The 15,477-nt window shown below is 47.3% G+C and overlaps 1 protein-coding gene across 2 annotated transcripts in view; it reads right to left on the bottom strand.

Moving 5' to 3' along the window:
- Nucleotides 1–2,592, bottom strand: part of NKAIN4 (sodium/potassium transporting ATPase interacting 4) — a 73,182-nt gene extending 70,590 nt beyond the window's left edge. Inside the window, exon 1 of one of the 2 annotated variants that reach the window (XM_019484445.2) lies at nt 2,387–2,592. In XM_019484445.2, coding sequence (XP_019339990.1) covers nt 2,387–2,440 — 54 coding nt within the window. In that variant the 5' untranslated portion in view covers nt 2,441–2,592. The remainder of the gene's footprint in view (nt 1–2,386) is intronic. The other variant, XM_019484443.2, reaches the window with a different exon arrangement.
- Between the last annotated feature and the right edge of the window lie 12,885 nt (nt 2,593–15,477).

Here is a 15,477-nt window from a genome sequence, read left to right as displayed (position 1 = left end):
CCCTCCATCCTCGGGCATGAAGAGCACAAGCCAGCCGCTTACTTTGTGATCTGCACAGCGCACCTTACGTCGACATCTCTTAATTATTCTATCTCTAGAATAAATGATAGAGACTCCCCCCGCTCCAGGCTTCAAATTTTTAGATCAAAGGGTTACACTGTAAAACTAGCAGCTTCCCAGGTTTTATTTTCTCCCCTCCCGTTAAGCGAGAGATTTTGTTCTAAATGTGTCCCTCCATGGAAAATAAAGCACTGCCACAGCAAACATCATCAAAATGCCCAGTTGGCACTAACTTGCTGTAAAACTTAAATCCAAAGCTGTTCCTTTCCTCCCAGAGGTCTGCAGACAATGCTGCCAGTTGCAGCAAATTCGGAGGAGGAGGAGGGAAAATGCTTAATTAAATGAAGAATGGGCATTTCCTTTTTAAGGCTAAGGAAACCCTGGGGCCTATTAGCCAGGGACAAGAAGGGGAACCTCCAGAAACAGGCCAGGCGAAGGGACAATCGGAAAACAACCAGAGCTTTGTTAATCACAGCTCACTCCACGCTGACAGGCGGGCAGATGGCACGGAAAGCTGTGACCTGCGAGGGGGCATCGAAGAGCTGATCTCTCGTTGAACCAGCTACCCAGAGAGGTGGCGGGGTCTCCATCCTTGCAGGTTTTGAAGACCCGGCTAGACAAAGCCTGGGCTGGGATGATCTAGTTGGTCCTGCTTGGAGCAGAGGGTTGGACTAGATGTGACCTCCCGAGCTCCCTTCCACCCTCGTCCTCTGTCATCTGTGATTCTGTGACTGTCTGGCCTCTCCTGGTGCCTGCCCATCTTCACCAGGAGGGGCGAAACCCTCGGGTTTCAGTTTCTGCCAGGGCAGGCAACACAGTCCATCCAAGGGGAACACACCCTTGTGAGAGGGACCCTGGGCTGCAGCTTCAGGGGCTGCCACTGTCCAACCTGGCTTTGTTTCCTCCTCTCTGAACTTGCACCGGGTTAGGAGAACTTGCAGTGTCTCAACACCAGGTCCTTTTGTCCCCTTCCCGTGCCCCCTACCAATGCCAGACTTCCTTTAAAAGACCCCCCCCCCATTATAACTCGCTCAATACAATCATGTAAACCCCCCCATTATAACAACTCGCTCAATACAATCAGGCAATGTCCCCCTCATTATAACTCACTCAAAAAATCATGTAAACCCCCCATTATAACTCACTCAATACAGGCAACCCCCACCCCCCCCCCATTATAACTCGTTCAAAAAATCATGCAAGCCCTCCAGTATAGCTCGCTCAATACAATCAGGCAACCCCCCCCCCCCATCCCATTATAACTCATTCAAAAAAATCATGCAAAACCCCCTATTATAAGTCCCTCAATACAACCATGTAAACCCCCCATTATAAGTCCCTCAATACAAATCAGGCAACCCCCACACCATGATAACTCGTTCAAAAAGATCATGCAAGCCCTCCAGTATAACTCGCTCAATACAATCGTGTAAAGCCCCCATTATAACTCCCTCAATACAATCAGGCAACCCCCCCACCCCATTATAACTCATTCAAAAAAATCATGCAAAACCCCCACCCCATTATAACTCATTCAAAAAATCATGTAAACCCCCCCACTATAAGTCGCTCAATACAACCATGTAAACCCCCCCACTATAAGTCGCTCAATACAACCATGTAAACCCCCCCACTATAAGTCGCTCAATACAACCATGTAAACCCCCCCACTATAAGTCGCTCAATACAACCGTGTAAACCCCCCCACTATAAGTCGCTCAATACAACCGTGTAAACCCCCCCACTATAAGTCGCTCAATACAACCGTGTAAACCCCCCCACTATAAGTCGCTCAATACAACCATGTAAACCCCCCCACTATAAGTCGCTCAATACAACCATGTAAACCCCCCACTTTAAGTCGCTCAATACAAATCAGGCAACCTCCCCACCATTATAACTCGTTCAAAAAGATCATTCAACCCCCCCCCCCCAATTATAACTCGTTCAAAAAAAAAAAAAAAATCATGCAAGCCCTCCATTATAAGTCGTCAATCCAATCGTGGAAACCCCCCAGTATAAGTCGCTCAATACAATCATGCAAAAACCCCAGCAAGAAAAAGAAGGGGGCAGGGGAGGGGGGCTTGCAGGGCTGGCTAGGAGGACCCCGAGGCTGAAAGTTCATATACAAGAGAAAGAAAAGCAGCAATTCTCCCAAGCTGGAGCCCAGGAGATTTAAAGCCCCCCTCTCCGCAGCCTGTCCGGGGCTCGTGGTGTCCCCATCTCGGCAGGGGATGCCGGGCAGGGGCAGCAGGAGGGACCCACATTGCCGCGCGCTGGGATGAGCCGGAAAGTTTGCCGGTGCGGAGCTGCGGAGCTCACTCACCAGCTGCAAAGTGCAGAGGAAAATCAAGGTGCAGCGCCCGGTGCAGCATCCCATCGTCGCCGAGCCCGCGGGGCGCCTCCCGCCGCAGCCCGCATGCAGGGGCCGGGCAGCCCGGCTCCGCTCCGCTCCGCTCCTCGCTCGCCCGCTCCCGTGCTCGCCGCCGTGCCAGTGCGAGAGCCCCCTCCAGGGAGCCGCCGGCTCGGGCTGGGGCTAGGGCTGGGAGGGGAGTGGGGCCACATCTTAAAAGGGCAATGCCTGCATGCAGGGGGTCGCATCTAGCCCAGCCCCCTGCTCCCTCCCAGCGGGACCAGCCCACCTCCAAGGATGGAGACGGCACCACCTCTCTGGGAAGCCGCTCCAGTGTGTTTTTGACTGCCCTCCTGGTGAGAAAGTTAGTCGTAATATCCAACCTCAGCTTGCCTTGGAGCCCATTGCGTGCTCCTTGGGTCATCTGCCAACAGCAGCGCAGCTCCATCCTCTTTTGAACCTACTTTCAGGGAGTTGGAGGCTGCTAGTAAATCCCCCTCCTCTCCCCTGCAGTCTTCTCTTCTGCAGACTGAATAAGCCCAGGTCCCTCCACCTCTCCTCACAAGTCGTGTGCCCCAGTCCCCTTTTCATTGCCCTTTGCTGGACTCTTTCCAATCGGTCCCCGGGTTTGGCACAGCACCGCATCTCCTGGTGGCCCCAGGGAAACTTTTAGTATCACCAGAGATAAAGATAATCATTGATTTCACTATTTGCGTGGCCCCTTTCTGTCCACCTGGTTTTGCCCATGCCTGTGTCGGGCGCTGGTTTGGCGACTTGTGGACTCTGCCACTACCCACAGCAGCTGGAAACAGCTCCATACTTCAGCCACCCATGGGGGACCGTGAGCCTGGCCAGGTAAACCTGGGTGGCAAGGCCACAAGTGCCCATGTCACGCACTCGCACCAGCCTGGGGTGGGCAGATCACGCGCAGCAATGAGTCCCAACCGCACAGGCCATTTCACCTCCTTTGCTCTTTGCAAAGGCTCTGGGAGCAGGTGTTAGAGGAATCACAGTTCCTTAAAGAGTCTTTTAATTGATGTCAGTTCTGGGTTTTCAGGAAGGTTTCCAGCAATGGCTGGGAGTCCTGTGCGTGTGAAATGCCAGGCGTCCGGACCTGAAGAGAGTCAGGCTCCTTGGGCAAATAAGTGGCACACCCCAGGCTCCCTTCTTGTCCAGACTTTGCAATACTAGCCTACCATTTGCTGTGTCTTCCTGTTAGCCAGAAGCCTTGTGAAAAGTGAACACAACCAGGGGATCACAGCTCCATTCTGAAATGTGCATAATAATAGGAACGACAGGGGGCTTGAGTCTTCACTCAGCTTCATGCATAAATCACACAGGAATCAATAATTAAGAGCAATTAGACAGGTTGGACCATCTGTTTCCTTCCGCCAACTTCTTCCACTAGAGCACATGCTCCCGCACCATTTGAGATGATCTGCACCTCTCTAAGCATATCGAAGTCCATGGATAATACATGGCAGAGCGGTCCCACGTGCAATAGCTGATATTGGATCGTGTCCCCTGGCCTGAAAGCCAACTCCAGTCCTGTTCTTAGGGGAGCATAAATTCTCCTCTTTCCTTACCCCCCTGGAGGCAAACCACAGACGGGAGGGAGGAGTCAAGTTGTGGAGGGACCACATCCCCCATCCACGGGACCAAGGAGTATATCATATCTGTCCTGTAGAGGCTTCTTGTTGCAAAGCACCAACACAATGGGATGATAAGATCACAGAATGAGGGGGAAATGATTCATTCAATCCTAATGTGATGGCTCCCCGGTTTCTGCCAAGATAATGGATACATTGCAAAGTTAGCTGTGTCCCTCTGGGTCTGCTTCTGCTCCCTTTGAAGTCAATCAGAGCTTTGCTATCAGCTTCAAAGCAGGAGTGGATTTGTCACTGTAAATAATCAATTGTCCCTTTTCCTTTAAATAAACACAAAGCAGAACTTGTTACAGTGGTGTCAGACTATGGTGTGTGTGGGGGGGGGGACTTTATAAGGCTAAGGAGACAAATGGCCCATTAAAGCACTGCTTAAACATACCCCTAAGAAGTAGGATTTGTCCCAAAGTGGCATGACTCCTAAAGGAATGACTTGCTATTATCTGTACAATTGTCATTCAAATCAGCAGCCAGGAAAGAAAGGGCAAACAAACAAACCTTGAATGCCTAAAACAAGGAGCCAGGCCACTCAATGAACACAAATCCCCTTGGTTTGAAATGCTGAAGCATATTGATTATCTGGCCTGCTCACTAAACATAACTTGACATGCACCAATTAATGCAGCCAAATACAATGAAACACATTTTAATCCAGGTGAGAGGAACCTACCCACAAAAGAAATCAAGTTTCCTCAAACAGAAAGCTGTGGATTGAAGAAGATTTGGCTGCAGTTGTGTGAGCTGGAAGTGCTTGAAGGCTTTTTTCTCCTATCTGCTGTTCCCTTGTGCTTAGTTCATTTTGTTTTGTGGACGTGGAGGAAAAAAAAAAATCCACAATCTGAACAGCAAAAGCTCACTCTGCCCTCCCGGGTCAAACATCCTGGAATCAGCATTTTAAAATACTTCTTCAAAACCTACAGGAGATAACTGGAGTCGGCTGGCACTGCGCTAATTTGATTTAAATCTGCTGCTGTTGGTTTGGAACTGCATATGAGAGGTTGGATTGCAACTGTGTCTATAAATTTTTGGGCTCTGTTTGAATTTATTTCAGTGCCCTCCATTCTCCATGCCAGCTCTTGCTTTTGGAGACATCCATGCACACAGCTATTTTCAAACACAATTAGAACACAAAGGAAACAGCGCTAGGAAATTGCTAAGATACCGGCGCTGCCAAAAATTGCGAAGATACTAGCTAGCTCCAGCTAGCCATGGAGAAAGATTTTCTTGCTATGGGTTTGTCTTCATAAACAGGAACAGGAAAGGAAGGAAACTGCGTTTATTGGGACTTTTTAGGGGTGTTGGTTGTACCCACATTAGTCTAAAGACATAGTCAGACAAGGTCCTTTGGGGAAATCTGATATCTTTTATTAGACCAACTAAATAGTTGGAAAAATTTTTAGGGCCTTTTTATGCACATGAAAACCACCAAGGATCTCCAGAGCTTTTAAAGGAGGGTAAAACACAAGGATCAGGGTGGATTTTTCTCAAGAAGACAAAGGGACACTTCAGAATCTGGCCCTTACAGCTCCCCGAAATCCAAATATTGTCACCCTGACAACTTGCACTATCCTTATCAGCATCAGTCCCACCGAGCTTCAGTTTTGTGGGATGCACACATACCTAGCTTCAAGACAGTGAATAGTCTTCATTGACATCAATTGACATGCAATACTCGCATGTTGAAAGTTGGACATCATCTAAAATGCCTACTTAAACTGCAGCCTGGGTGAAGGTGGGCATCTAGGATTGGGACCCTGATTTGAGTTACTGAGTGAAAGCGTAATGCCAAATGTTCCCATTAGATCTTCCAGTCTGACGGCTGTATCGTACGGGCCACTAAATCCCACCCAGACAACCCCACACTGATTTCAACAAGTTCAGTTCAGACCTGCTGTGTACACAGGCAATGAATAGCTTGCTAGAAATAGGCCATCCTGGTTTCCCTAGGCAGGGTCCAGTGCACAAGTGAAGTCCTGTCCCGTTTGCCATAAATAACAGAGAGGGAAGGTACAGCCTGCTCCTGAAGTGTATTCACTTCTCCTTTTAACCTTACTCTTGCTTTCTGCCCTGATCAATAGAGCTTGTAGCCGTCGTGATCTGTGCACAGCTAGTAGGACTGTCTCCAGTCCACCTCATATTTGCTTCCTATCTGTGCTTCCCTTTAATTTATCATCATATCTTAGTGCTGTTCTTATTGCTTTCCTATAGCTCCATTTTTCATGGCTTGATGGGGGAGTGTGCGATTCTAGAAAGCACACTCATTTCATTTTGATTTTCAGTAGTCAAATAAAAAATATTGCCGACTTTCTTTTCTTTTTTTTTCTTTTGCTCCCCTTTATTGCTTATCTCAGAAAGCTCTGCTTGGTTCATCTGCAAGGATTTACTGGCATGATGCCATGCCCATATTCTCTTGAAACATCATAAATGTCAGATGGATGGGCCCAATTCCACTATTTTGCCATACTCACACAGGCATCAGTAAAGATGACTTGCCTATGAAGGCATCAGAATGAGATGAAGGAAAGCAATAGGCATTGCAGGACCCAAGGCTCACCTTTACTTTAAGGGTAAGGCATTCTTTAGCTTTTAATATCTCAGGGGGGTTGTTTTTATTGATGATTGACTCCTGAGTTGCGAGCGGGGAGAGATTGTACAGTCACTCCTGGACTTAGGGCCAGCAGAAGACAATATAGACCCTGGGGCAGGATCACTAGTGATGGTCAGTCTGTTTGGAGAGATTACAGCGGTCATTCCTATTGCCAGAGGAACCACAGGCAGCATGTGTAACTACAGAAGTAGGCAACACTGGGCAGTTAATGGCATACTGCATCTCCTCTGTGGCCCCTGCACAATGGGCTCTTCTGGAAGACCGAACATTGGACCCAAGACCTGTCCTCTTCCACATCCAAATGAACACATCTCAGAAAGGAAGAAGCCACAGGCAGAGCAGAGCTAAACAGCTTGAGCTGTTTTTTTTTCATATCCAGTGTCTGGAACCATATAAAACAATATAAATTACTTTTGTGCTGTGACATCCTCCCCTAGCAGCCCCGGGCAATCTGTGAAATTTGCCATAACTGGTGCATGAAATCTGTCATTTTCCCTTTGATTCCTGCAAAGCCTTGTTCATGGCGGGGAGGTTGTCTAATAAAGCCACTTTGCATTTCCAGGTTTCTCTTGTAGTCATCGGCTGCATTTCACACTGCACAGGAGAGGTGGTCGAATACTACTATTGCCATTTGGCAAAAGGCAAACTGTGGCTCAAGCAGAGCTAGGGCCCAGGTTTCAAAAGTCTGCTTGTCTTTTGGCTGCCTGAACTTTTGGTGGCTTCATCACAGGCAGTGAGGGCTGAATCCTGTTTCACTTGACGCACATAAACAGCACATATGCCACTGATGCTTTTGGCCCTTTCACACAGCTAGCTTACAAGTCAACTCCATGCCTGAAAGGGAATGTGCACCCACTGAGCCTGCTCCAGAGGGATGAGCTTTGGCTGGTTAATGATGTGGTGCAGCAAGTCACAACATTTTAGGCACAGAAAAATTGTGAGGTTAGATGGAGGAGGAGCAACAGCACTTGCTAACCTCACAGGACAAAGCTTAGTGGCTACAGCACTTGCCCAGGAAAGTAAGAAATCATTTTCATAGAGCTCACCCTACCCCCCAAACCCCACATGATCTTGCTAACTATCTCTCTCCTTTTTTCCTGGGCCATGCCCCCTACTATTAGAGGCAACACAGCCGTGATCCAGGGCCAGCAACATCTGTGCTGCCTGCCCTGTCCCCTGCCAATGTGGTGTATCACAGAAGAGAATCTGGGCTTTTGTGCTCACATAGAAACCTAATGAGAAGCAAGGTTTATGCCTCTATTATTCCCCTCTTTCTCTGCATATCATTAAATATAATACGCAAGGTTTGGGTTTTGTGCTGATATAAAAATCTAATAAGAAGCAAGGTTTATGCCTATACTGTTCCCCCCTTTCTCTGCATATAATCAAATATAACACCCAAGGTTTGTGAGCATGTGTCTAACAGTGAGAGACAGAAAGCTGGTGTGCATATGCTTGCATGCACAATAGCTAATCTATGTCTTAGAAAAGCAGCCAAAGTGGAGTACTTTTGTATGGTCACATGGCAATTCCATGAAGGATTTGAGCTGTCGGGGTGATGGCCCAGGTATGGTTCTGCAGATTAAAGGCTATATCAACCCACGCTGGCACGATCGCTGTGAATTGTTCTGAAAGGAACAGTCTGTTGCGGACATGATTGGTCTGGGTCGTAACAGTGAGAACCCCAAGGCTTAAAAACAAAATGCACAGAACACATCACACACTCAGTGCATGTACACCCTTACTGGCATTCCTAAAAATACAACTTAACTTCCCAGAGCTGGCAAACCATGGAAGAGCAGGGCCAGGCAGAGGAGGTTCATAGATTCATAGATGTTAGGGTCAGAAGGGACCTCAATAGATCATCGAGTCCGACCCCCTGCATAAGCAGGAAAGAGTGCTGGGTCTAGATGACCCCAGCTAGATACTCATCTAACCTCCTCTTGAAGACCCCCAGGGTAGGGGAGAGCACCACCTCCCTTGGGAGCCCGTTCCAGACCTTGGCCACTCGAACTGTGAAGAAGTTCTTCCTAATGTCCAGTCTAAATCTGCTCTCTGCTAGCTTGTGGCCATTATTTCTTGTAACCCCCAGGGGCGCCTTGGTGAATAAATCCTCACCAATTCCCTTCTGTGCCCCCGTGATGAACTTAAAGGCAGCCACAAGGTCGTCTCTCAACCTTCTCTTGCGGCGGCTGAAAAGGTCCAGGTTCTCTAGTCTCTCCTCGTAGGGCTTGGTCTGCAGGCCCTTAACCATATGAGTTGCCCTTCTCTGGACCCTCTCCAGGTTATCCGCATCCCTCTTGAATTGCGGCGCCCAGAATTGCACGCAGTACTCCAACTGCGGTCTGACCAGCACCCGATAGAGGGGAAGTATCACCTCCCTGGACCTATTCGTCATGCATCTGCTGATGCACAATAAAGTGCCATTGGCTTTTCTGATGGCTTCGTCACACTGCCGGCTCATGTTCAACTTGGAGTCCACTAGGACTCCAAGATCCCTTTCCACCTCTGTGCCACCCAGCAGGTCATTCCCTAGGCTGTAGGTGTGCTGGACATTTTTCCTCCCTAGGTGCAGCACTTTGCATTTCTCCTTGTTGAACTGCATCCTGTTATTTTCTGCCCACTTGTCCAACCTGTCCAGGTCTGCCTGCAGCTGTTCCCTGCCCTTCGGCGTGTCCACTTCTCCCCATAGCTTTGTGTCATCTGCAAACTTGGACAGAGTACATTTCACTCCCTCGTCCAAGTCACTGATGAAGACATTAAAGAGTATCGGTCCAAGGACCGAGCCCTGCGGGACCCCACTGCCCACACCCTTCCAGGTCGAGACCGACCCATCCACCACGGTGGTGTGCAATGTCAACAAGCTGGCTTGCACTCCTGCTCCAGTGGCAAACATTTCTGCAGCTAAAACTTTGGGACTTACCCAGCATGTGCCTGGGAAAATGCTTTTTCACCCAGGCTCTTAGGTAGACAGAGTGCAGCCTTCTGGGCAGTGCAGAGCGTAGAATCGAAACGCGTGTAAGTGCCCAAATTGCAGTCAAGGCGCTACTTAAGTGCCATTCAGATTTCATTTGGGCGCATAAAGGTGAAATAGGAGTTAGCTATAAATGACATGCTAAGGCCACACAGAAAGGCTGGGGCAGAGTTGGGGGATGTCCCCAGTTTTACTGATCACAAGCGCAGTACTTTGACTTGTGGACTATTTTTGCTCTTTACTTCCTCATAAAATCCCTTCAAGGCAAGTGAGTTGAGCAATGAATTTGATTGATGAGTAATTAGAGGTACAGACAGGATAGGCTCCCCAGTATGTCACAGAGATGTATTGACCTCTAGAAATATTCAGGCGTAAATGAACAAGGGAAGGGTAGAAGGTAACTTGAATTCAATAGTTCCTGGGTTTTGTCAGTTTGTTACAGTCATTTTCGTTTAATGGATGGCTTTGATACCACGGTCCTAACCCTCTCTGAGCAGGGTTAAGATCCTCCATTATTCAGAACGTGTACTATTGAAATTCCTGGTTTATGTTCTTCGTATCCTGGAGGCTGAGAACTGGAAGTGACCCAGTGAAATACTTTGGGAAGTGCATCTTAAAATAGGTTTCTAGAGACTTGCAGATTTGCATTCCAGCATGCCATTAAAACATTGCAGGTGCCTTCAAAGCACGGCCCTGGGCGGGTCTAAGGGAGTGCCAAGGGAGGGGTTAATTCAGGCAGGAAAGCAAGCTGCCGCAGCTGGCATCTGAACAGCTCGGCTCATGCAATATGAGAAGCTGGCATGATTGCAGCCACATTTCCAGCTGCAGTTTCACTAGACAGCATGACCAAGTGGTAATGCAATGCAGCTGCCAAGCTCCCTGAGCTTCACAGCTTCATATCATTTCTCAGATGATATGAAAACTTCTCAGGCTGGAAGTATGAGAGAGCTCTCTGACTGGGAGCTGTCTTTTAGGGTCATATTTTGGTGCGGGGTGTTCCCTTTTTTTATTTATTTTCTCCCCCTCTCAAAGTATTAGGTCTTTTCCTGTTCCATTTGAACAAGTGGTGTGTCATGTGGCGGTGAAGAGATCAACAGAAAGATATATATACTGCAAGGCATCTAGAGCTGCGTATGCAAATACAGGGTGGGTAGTTTAGTCCAAGTTTCTCTCCCCTTAACCTATCAGCTGGATTAGCCCCAAAGACCTTGGCCATTCTGCAATTTGTGATGAGTTTTAGTTGAGTGACTATACACCTCCAAGAAGTGCAAGAGTCCCAAGACTTAGCAGCTCATAGAAGCTTTAACTACTGCTATCACCACCTGTTGCCTGCTGGCTAGTAAAGACATTAACTCAAAGCTTCAGCTATATGTATTAATTGCATTTTTAAAGTATTAGTAGTAGGACTTTGCTATGTTTCAACCCACAAACTTTCTCAGTTGACTCATTTCTTAAACTGGACAGAACGCATGGCCAGACGTTAAGCCCAAAAGGACTAATATTCTTCATTCAGTTGTTATTTTCATGGGATATAAAAGAAATGTTAATAAGTTCCAGTCCTGCCAAGATTCAGAAAGGTGAGTAACCCCACTGACATCACCGAGACCACTAAAACAGGTAAAGTTATGCATTCAATTAAGTCTTTGCTGGATCAAGGCCTAATTTGTCTTGAAAGCCAAAAGCACTTACTATTATTAGTGACAGCCTTAAGTACCAGTGGTGAACTCAGCACTGTGCCAAACACAGATGGAAACTCCGCCATTAATTAATTTTAGGACAAAGCACAGTATGATGCTTTTGGAGAGAAAGTTATACTTGCCTTCTTCCCAGACACAGGAGGGACTGGCATGAATGGCCAGCTCCTTAACACTCCCTTTTGTTTCTCTTTAAAAAGATCTTCAAGTATTTAGCTGAAAAAACCTCCCCATGGCCTGACTGCCATCCCCTCCAGAAGAAAAGGTGGGTCTAATTGAGTCATAGCTACATTGTCAAGTTGACACGTGGAATATAAAACTTATGGTAGCGCCACTCCTGTGAGATTGCTTGGGCAAGAGTGATGGATTGGTCTGCTGAAATCCATAACTACTCTTACGGGGTTTGAAAGGGTTAGTGAAAGGGACTGGTAAATGGTCAGACTACTACTCTCTGGCATGCTTGCTTCACAGGATTAGGTTCAAAAGAAGCTTCCAAAAAATCATTTTTAATTCCCAACTTCACAACACAATTCTGATATACAAGCCAGATCTTGAAAAGCTGTCCCTCTCAAATCGTTTCATTGACTGCAACAGGCTCGCTTATGTGACACGTAGCCAAAATCAGCCCCCCATATTTTGAAATCAGAGTACTCCTCCCTACCTGCAAACCAGCAGCAAATAAGCAGTATCTGTTTGCAGACAAGTAAAATTAAAGATAGAGAAGAACAGGAGAATATAAAAATTGTTACAGAGGACATGTGTTTTGCTTATTTTATATTCATCTCTCCTACCGGCTGTTCTTTGCCCTGACATTTCACATCTTATGACAACTGGGTGTAATGGTTATCATTATATATGACTGAATTAACAATATGTATACTATGGTTTCTTATTAGATACCTGTCTAGAAAATGGCATCGGATGGAAGACAAGTGCAGAACATTGTTCCTGAGCTTTAAATGCAAATAGATAACGTGTCCTTACTGTATTGTCACACATTTCAGGGCGGGGAAGGGAGTTGCAGCGGGTACCCATCCCAGATTCCAGCCACACAGCAAATAAGACATGCCAGGGAATGGCATGAATTTATCTGCAGAAGGCAGCAGGCAGGCAGCATGGCACAGAGACATAAGCTTTGGGGTGCTCAGGAGATAGTGGAGGCTTTCTTTCATTCACCAAAGTTGATTTTGCAACTCCTTCTCGTATAAGTGTCTACCCCTGCTGATTTTTTCATGTGAATAAAGATGACTATCATGAAAGGAAGGAGTGCAGCATTGCTGCTATAGCATAACAATTGAAGTGAATCATTTTCCCAAGCCATTCAGGACTTATCGCTTCTTTGAAAGAACAGGAGAGAGACTAACAAGGCAGACTGCTGTTTTATTCGTGGCAATTTTGACCACATCCAGACAAGGCTGCCATTGCAAGACTTGGCCGCCCAGAGCGTGTGTGAATGTTCACATTTGGTCAATTCACCAAGATCAGAGGCAGCATTAATAACCCAGCTCTGCATTGTGACGGATGAAAAATGTTGCACAACAGTGCTCCCTCGAGGCTGGGACCATCAAATATTGAATGTGCAACTGGAGCCCAACCAGACACACTGCAGAATAAACACCGACACCAGCCACGGGGCCCTAGAGCAATTACAGAAACACTAAGATAAATACTCTTAATTAGATTCTGTAATATGGGGCCTCTATATGGGGAATCTCACTTCACATCAGTTCACGCTTACCAGAAAATAGCAGTGCTTATCGAACAGGCCACTTTGCCTTTAGCTGGAAGAGCAAATTATATAGGTGGAATCTGCTCTGTTTCATTGCCCACTCCCAATGTACACGCATCTAGAGGTCCATTATCTGCTCACTGATCTAAGCAGGTTATGTATGTAGCTACCATTAATGGTAATGAGAGTTACTCTTGTTAATCTCCCGTGCATTTGTAGCAGGCTAATAGCCTGCTTTTTAAGCATCCAGGCCAGTGCTGGAGTCGTACGGAAAATGAGCAGCATATTGTCTCTGGGTTTCATATGTAAACGTTAGAAGACTGCTCTGAGGTGTCTAAAGCCAGTGATTAAATTAAAAAAGCCCAGTAATGGCATAAATGTGCTCTCAGCATTTGCTTCCAATGCGCATAAAATAGACCACATGGCTTTATATTGTATCATGAGATAGGCCACCCCTTTGAGAGTATTTTTTTTTAATAACAATTCATAGAAATCACCCTCTGATCTTAAATGGAATAAGGTTTGTGGTTTCAGACTATTCCCTACAGATCGAATTTACCAGGGAAACCGTCTTGCAACCCTGGAGAACTGCACATCATTGTCCCTCCGAGTGCAGTGAGTGAGAATCCCTGGTTTGGGCCTGTAATTTGGCACAGTTCAGCATTATCGGTGATCTCTGGCCAGGAGATGTCCAGGACCAGAGACGTCTAAGAGACACGTTTCATTTTAGCTCAGAGCTGGATTAGCTGAAGACGGCAGGCAGAAGGCGGGTCAGGATGGCGCCTTGGAGCAGCGAGTCTCAACCAAGGTGCTACAGCCCCCTGGGGTGCCGGGAGATCCTTTCAAGGGTGCCGCGGGGTGCCACACGATGCTAGCCCTGTTAGGTCTCCAGACACGAGTCTCAGATAAGCCCAGAGATTTCACATAGGAATCCACAGGCGCGATTCACCAGTTAACTGCGCGATCGATACTTCGGTCTAAACTCATTGCACGATTTCCAAGTGAATTGCATAATCCACGTACGAGGCAGCCGGGGCTCGTGGCATGTTGTGACCCCTCGTTCTTGTGTGGCGAGAGACTGCGGATGAAAGCTGGATAGAAACCAGCTCGAAAGTTGTTACCCATTTTCAAGCACTAACTTTATAGCTGGTGGGATCTTTTTGTAGCTGGACAGCCATTCTCGTTATTTTGCATGTGCGGACGGCTGAAATTTATGGCATGATTCAGCAGCTTGCTGTGGGATTGATCGGGTGCCGTCGGTCTGTTTATTGCGCGATTCGCCTGTGACTTGTGTAATATATGTAACGTGCGGCAGGGCCGGTTTCCTGCGGCGACAACCCCTCGTTCTTGCCTGGTATGGGATGGACCGGGACTCGCGCCCTGCGGCCACGGCCCCTTTGCCAGCCCCCCGGCGCTGCGGCTCGGCCTGGATCCGACCCCGCATTTCTGTTCCCAACGGAAAAAAGAGAAAACCTTGTATTTTCCAGAAAAAGGTGTCTCCCTCCCCCCCCAACAAAAAAAAGGCTTTTTTTCCCTAGAAATAAAGATGTTAAGGTGTTTTTCCCCCCAGAAAAAGGTGGTTTCCCCCACTCCCGAAAAAAGGTGTCCCCCAGGGGGAAAAAAGGTTATTTTTCTCCTCGAAAAAAGTGGGGTTCCCTCCCTAACAAAAAGGTGCTTCCCCCACAGAAACAAAGGATTTTTCCCCTAGAAATAAAGGTGTTAAGGTGGTTTCCCCACTCCTGAAAAAAGGTGTTCCTCAAGGGAAAAAAAGAGTATTTTTTCCCCACGAAAAATTTGTTTTTTTCCCCCCATCCCTAAGAAAAAAGGTGTTTTTTCCCCCAGAAAAAGGTGTTTTTTTTCCATAAAAATAAAGGTGTTAAAGTGTCCCCCCCAAAAAAGGTGGTTTTCCCCCTCTTGAAAAAAAGGTGTCTCCCCAGGAGATTAAAAAAAGAGTATTTTTTTCCCCCATGAAAAAAGTGTTTTTTTCCCCCCCGTCCCTAAGAAAAAAGGTGTTTTTCCCCCCCAGAAAAAAAAAGTTTTTTTTCCATCAAAATAAAGGTGTTAAAGTGTCCCCCTCCCCCCCAAAAAGGTGGTTTTCCCCCTCTTGAAAAAAAGGTGTCTCCCCAGGAGATTAAATAAAGAGCATTTTTTCCCCCAGGGAAAAAACAAACTATTTCACCCTCCTCCAAAAGGGTGTTTTATTTCCCCTCCACAAAAAGGTGTTTTTGCCCCTTGGATAAAAGGTGTCCCCCCCCCCCCCCCCCAAAAAGAAATGAAGGTGTTCCGCTGGCTTTTCCCCACCAAAGAGGGGAGAGCGGTGCTGAGCTGCTGCGGCGGCGGGCCCGCAAGGGTTAACGCCGCGGCGTGACGCGGCCGGAAGTGCAACGTCGGCGGG

Source organism: Alligator mississippiensis, chromosome 9, assembly GCF_030867095.1.
Source record: "Alligator mississippiensis isolate rAllMis1 chromosome 9, rAllMis1, whole genome shotgun sequence".
Classification (NCBI taxonomy): domain Eukaryota; kingdom Metazoa; phylum Chordata; order Crocodylia; family Alligatoridae; genus Alligator; species Alligator mississippiensis.
This window is presented reverse-complemented; position numbering and strand designations above follow the sequence as displayed.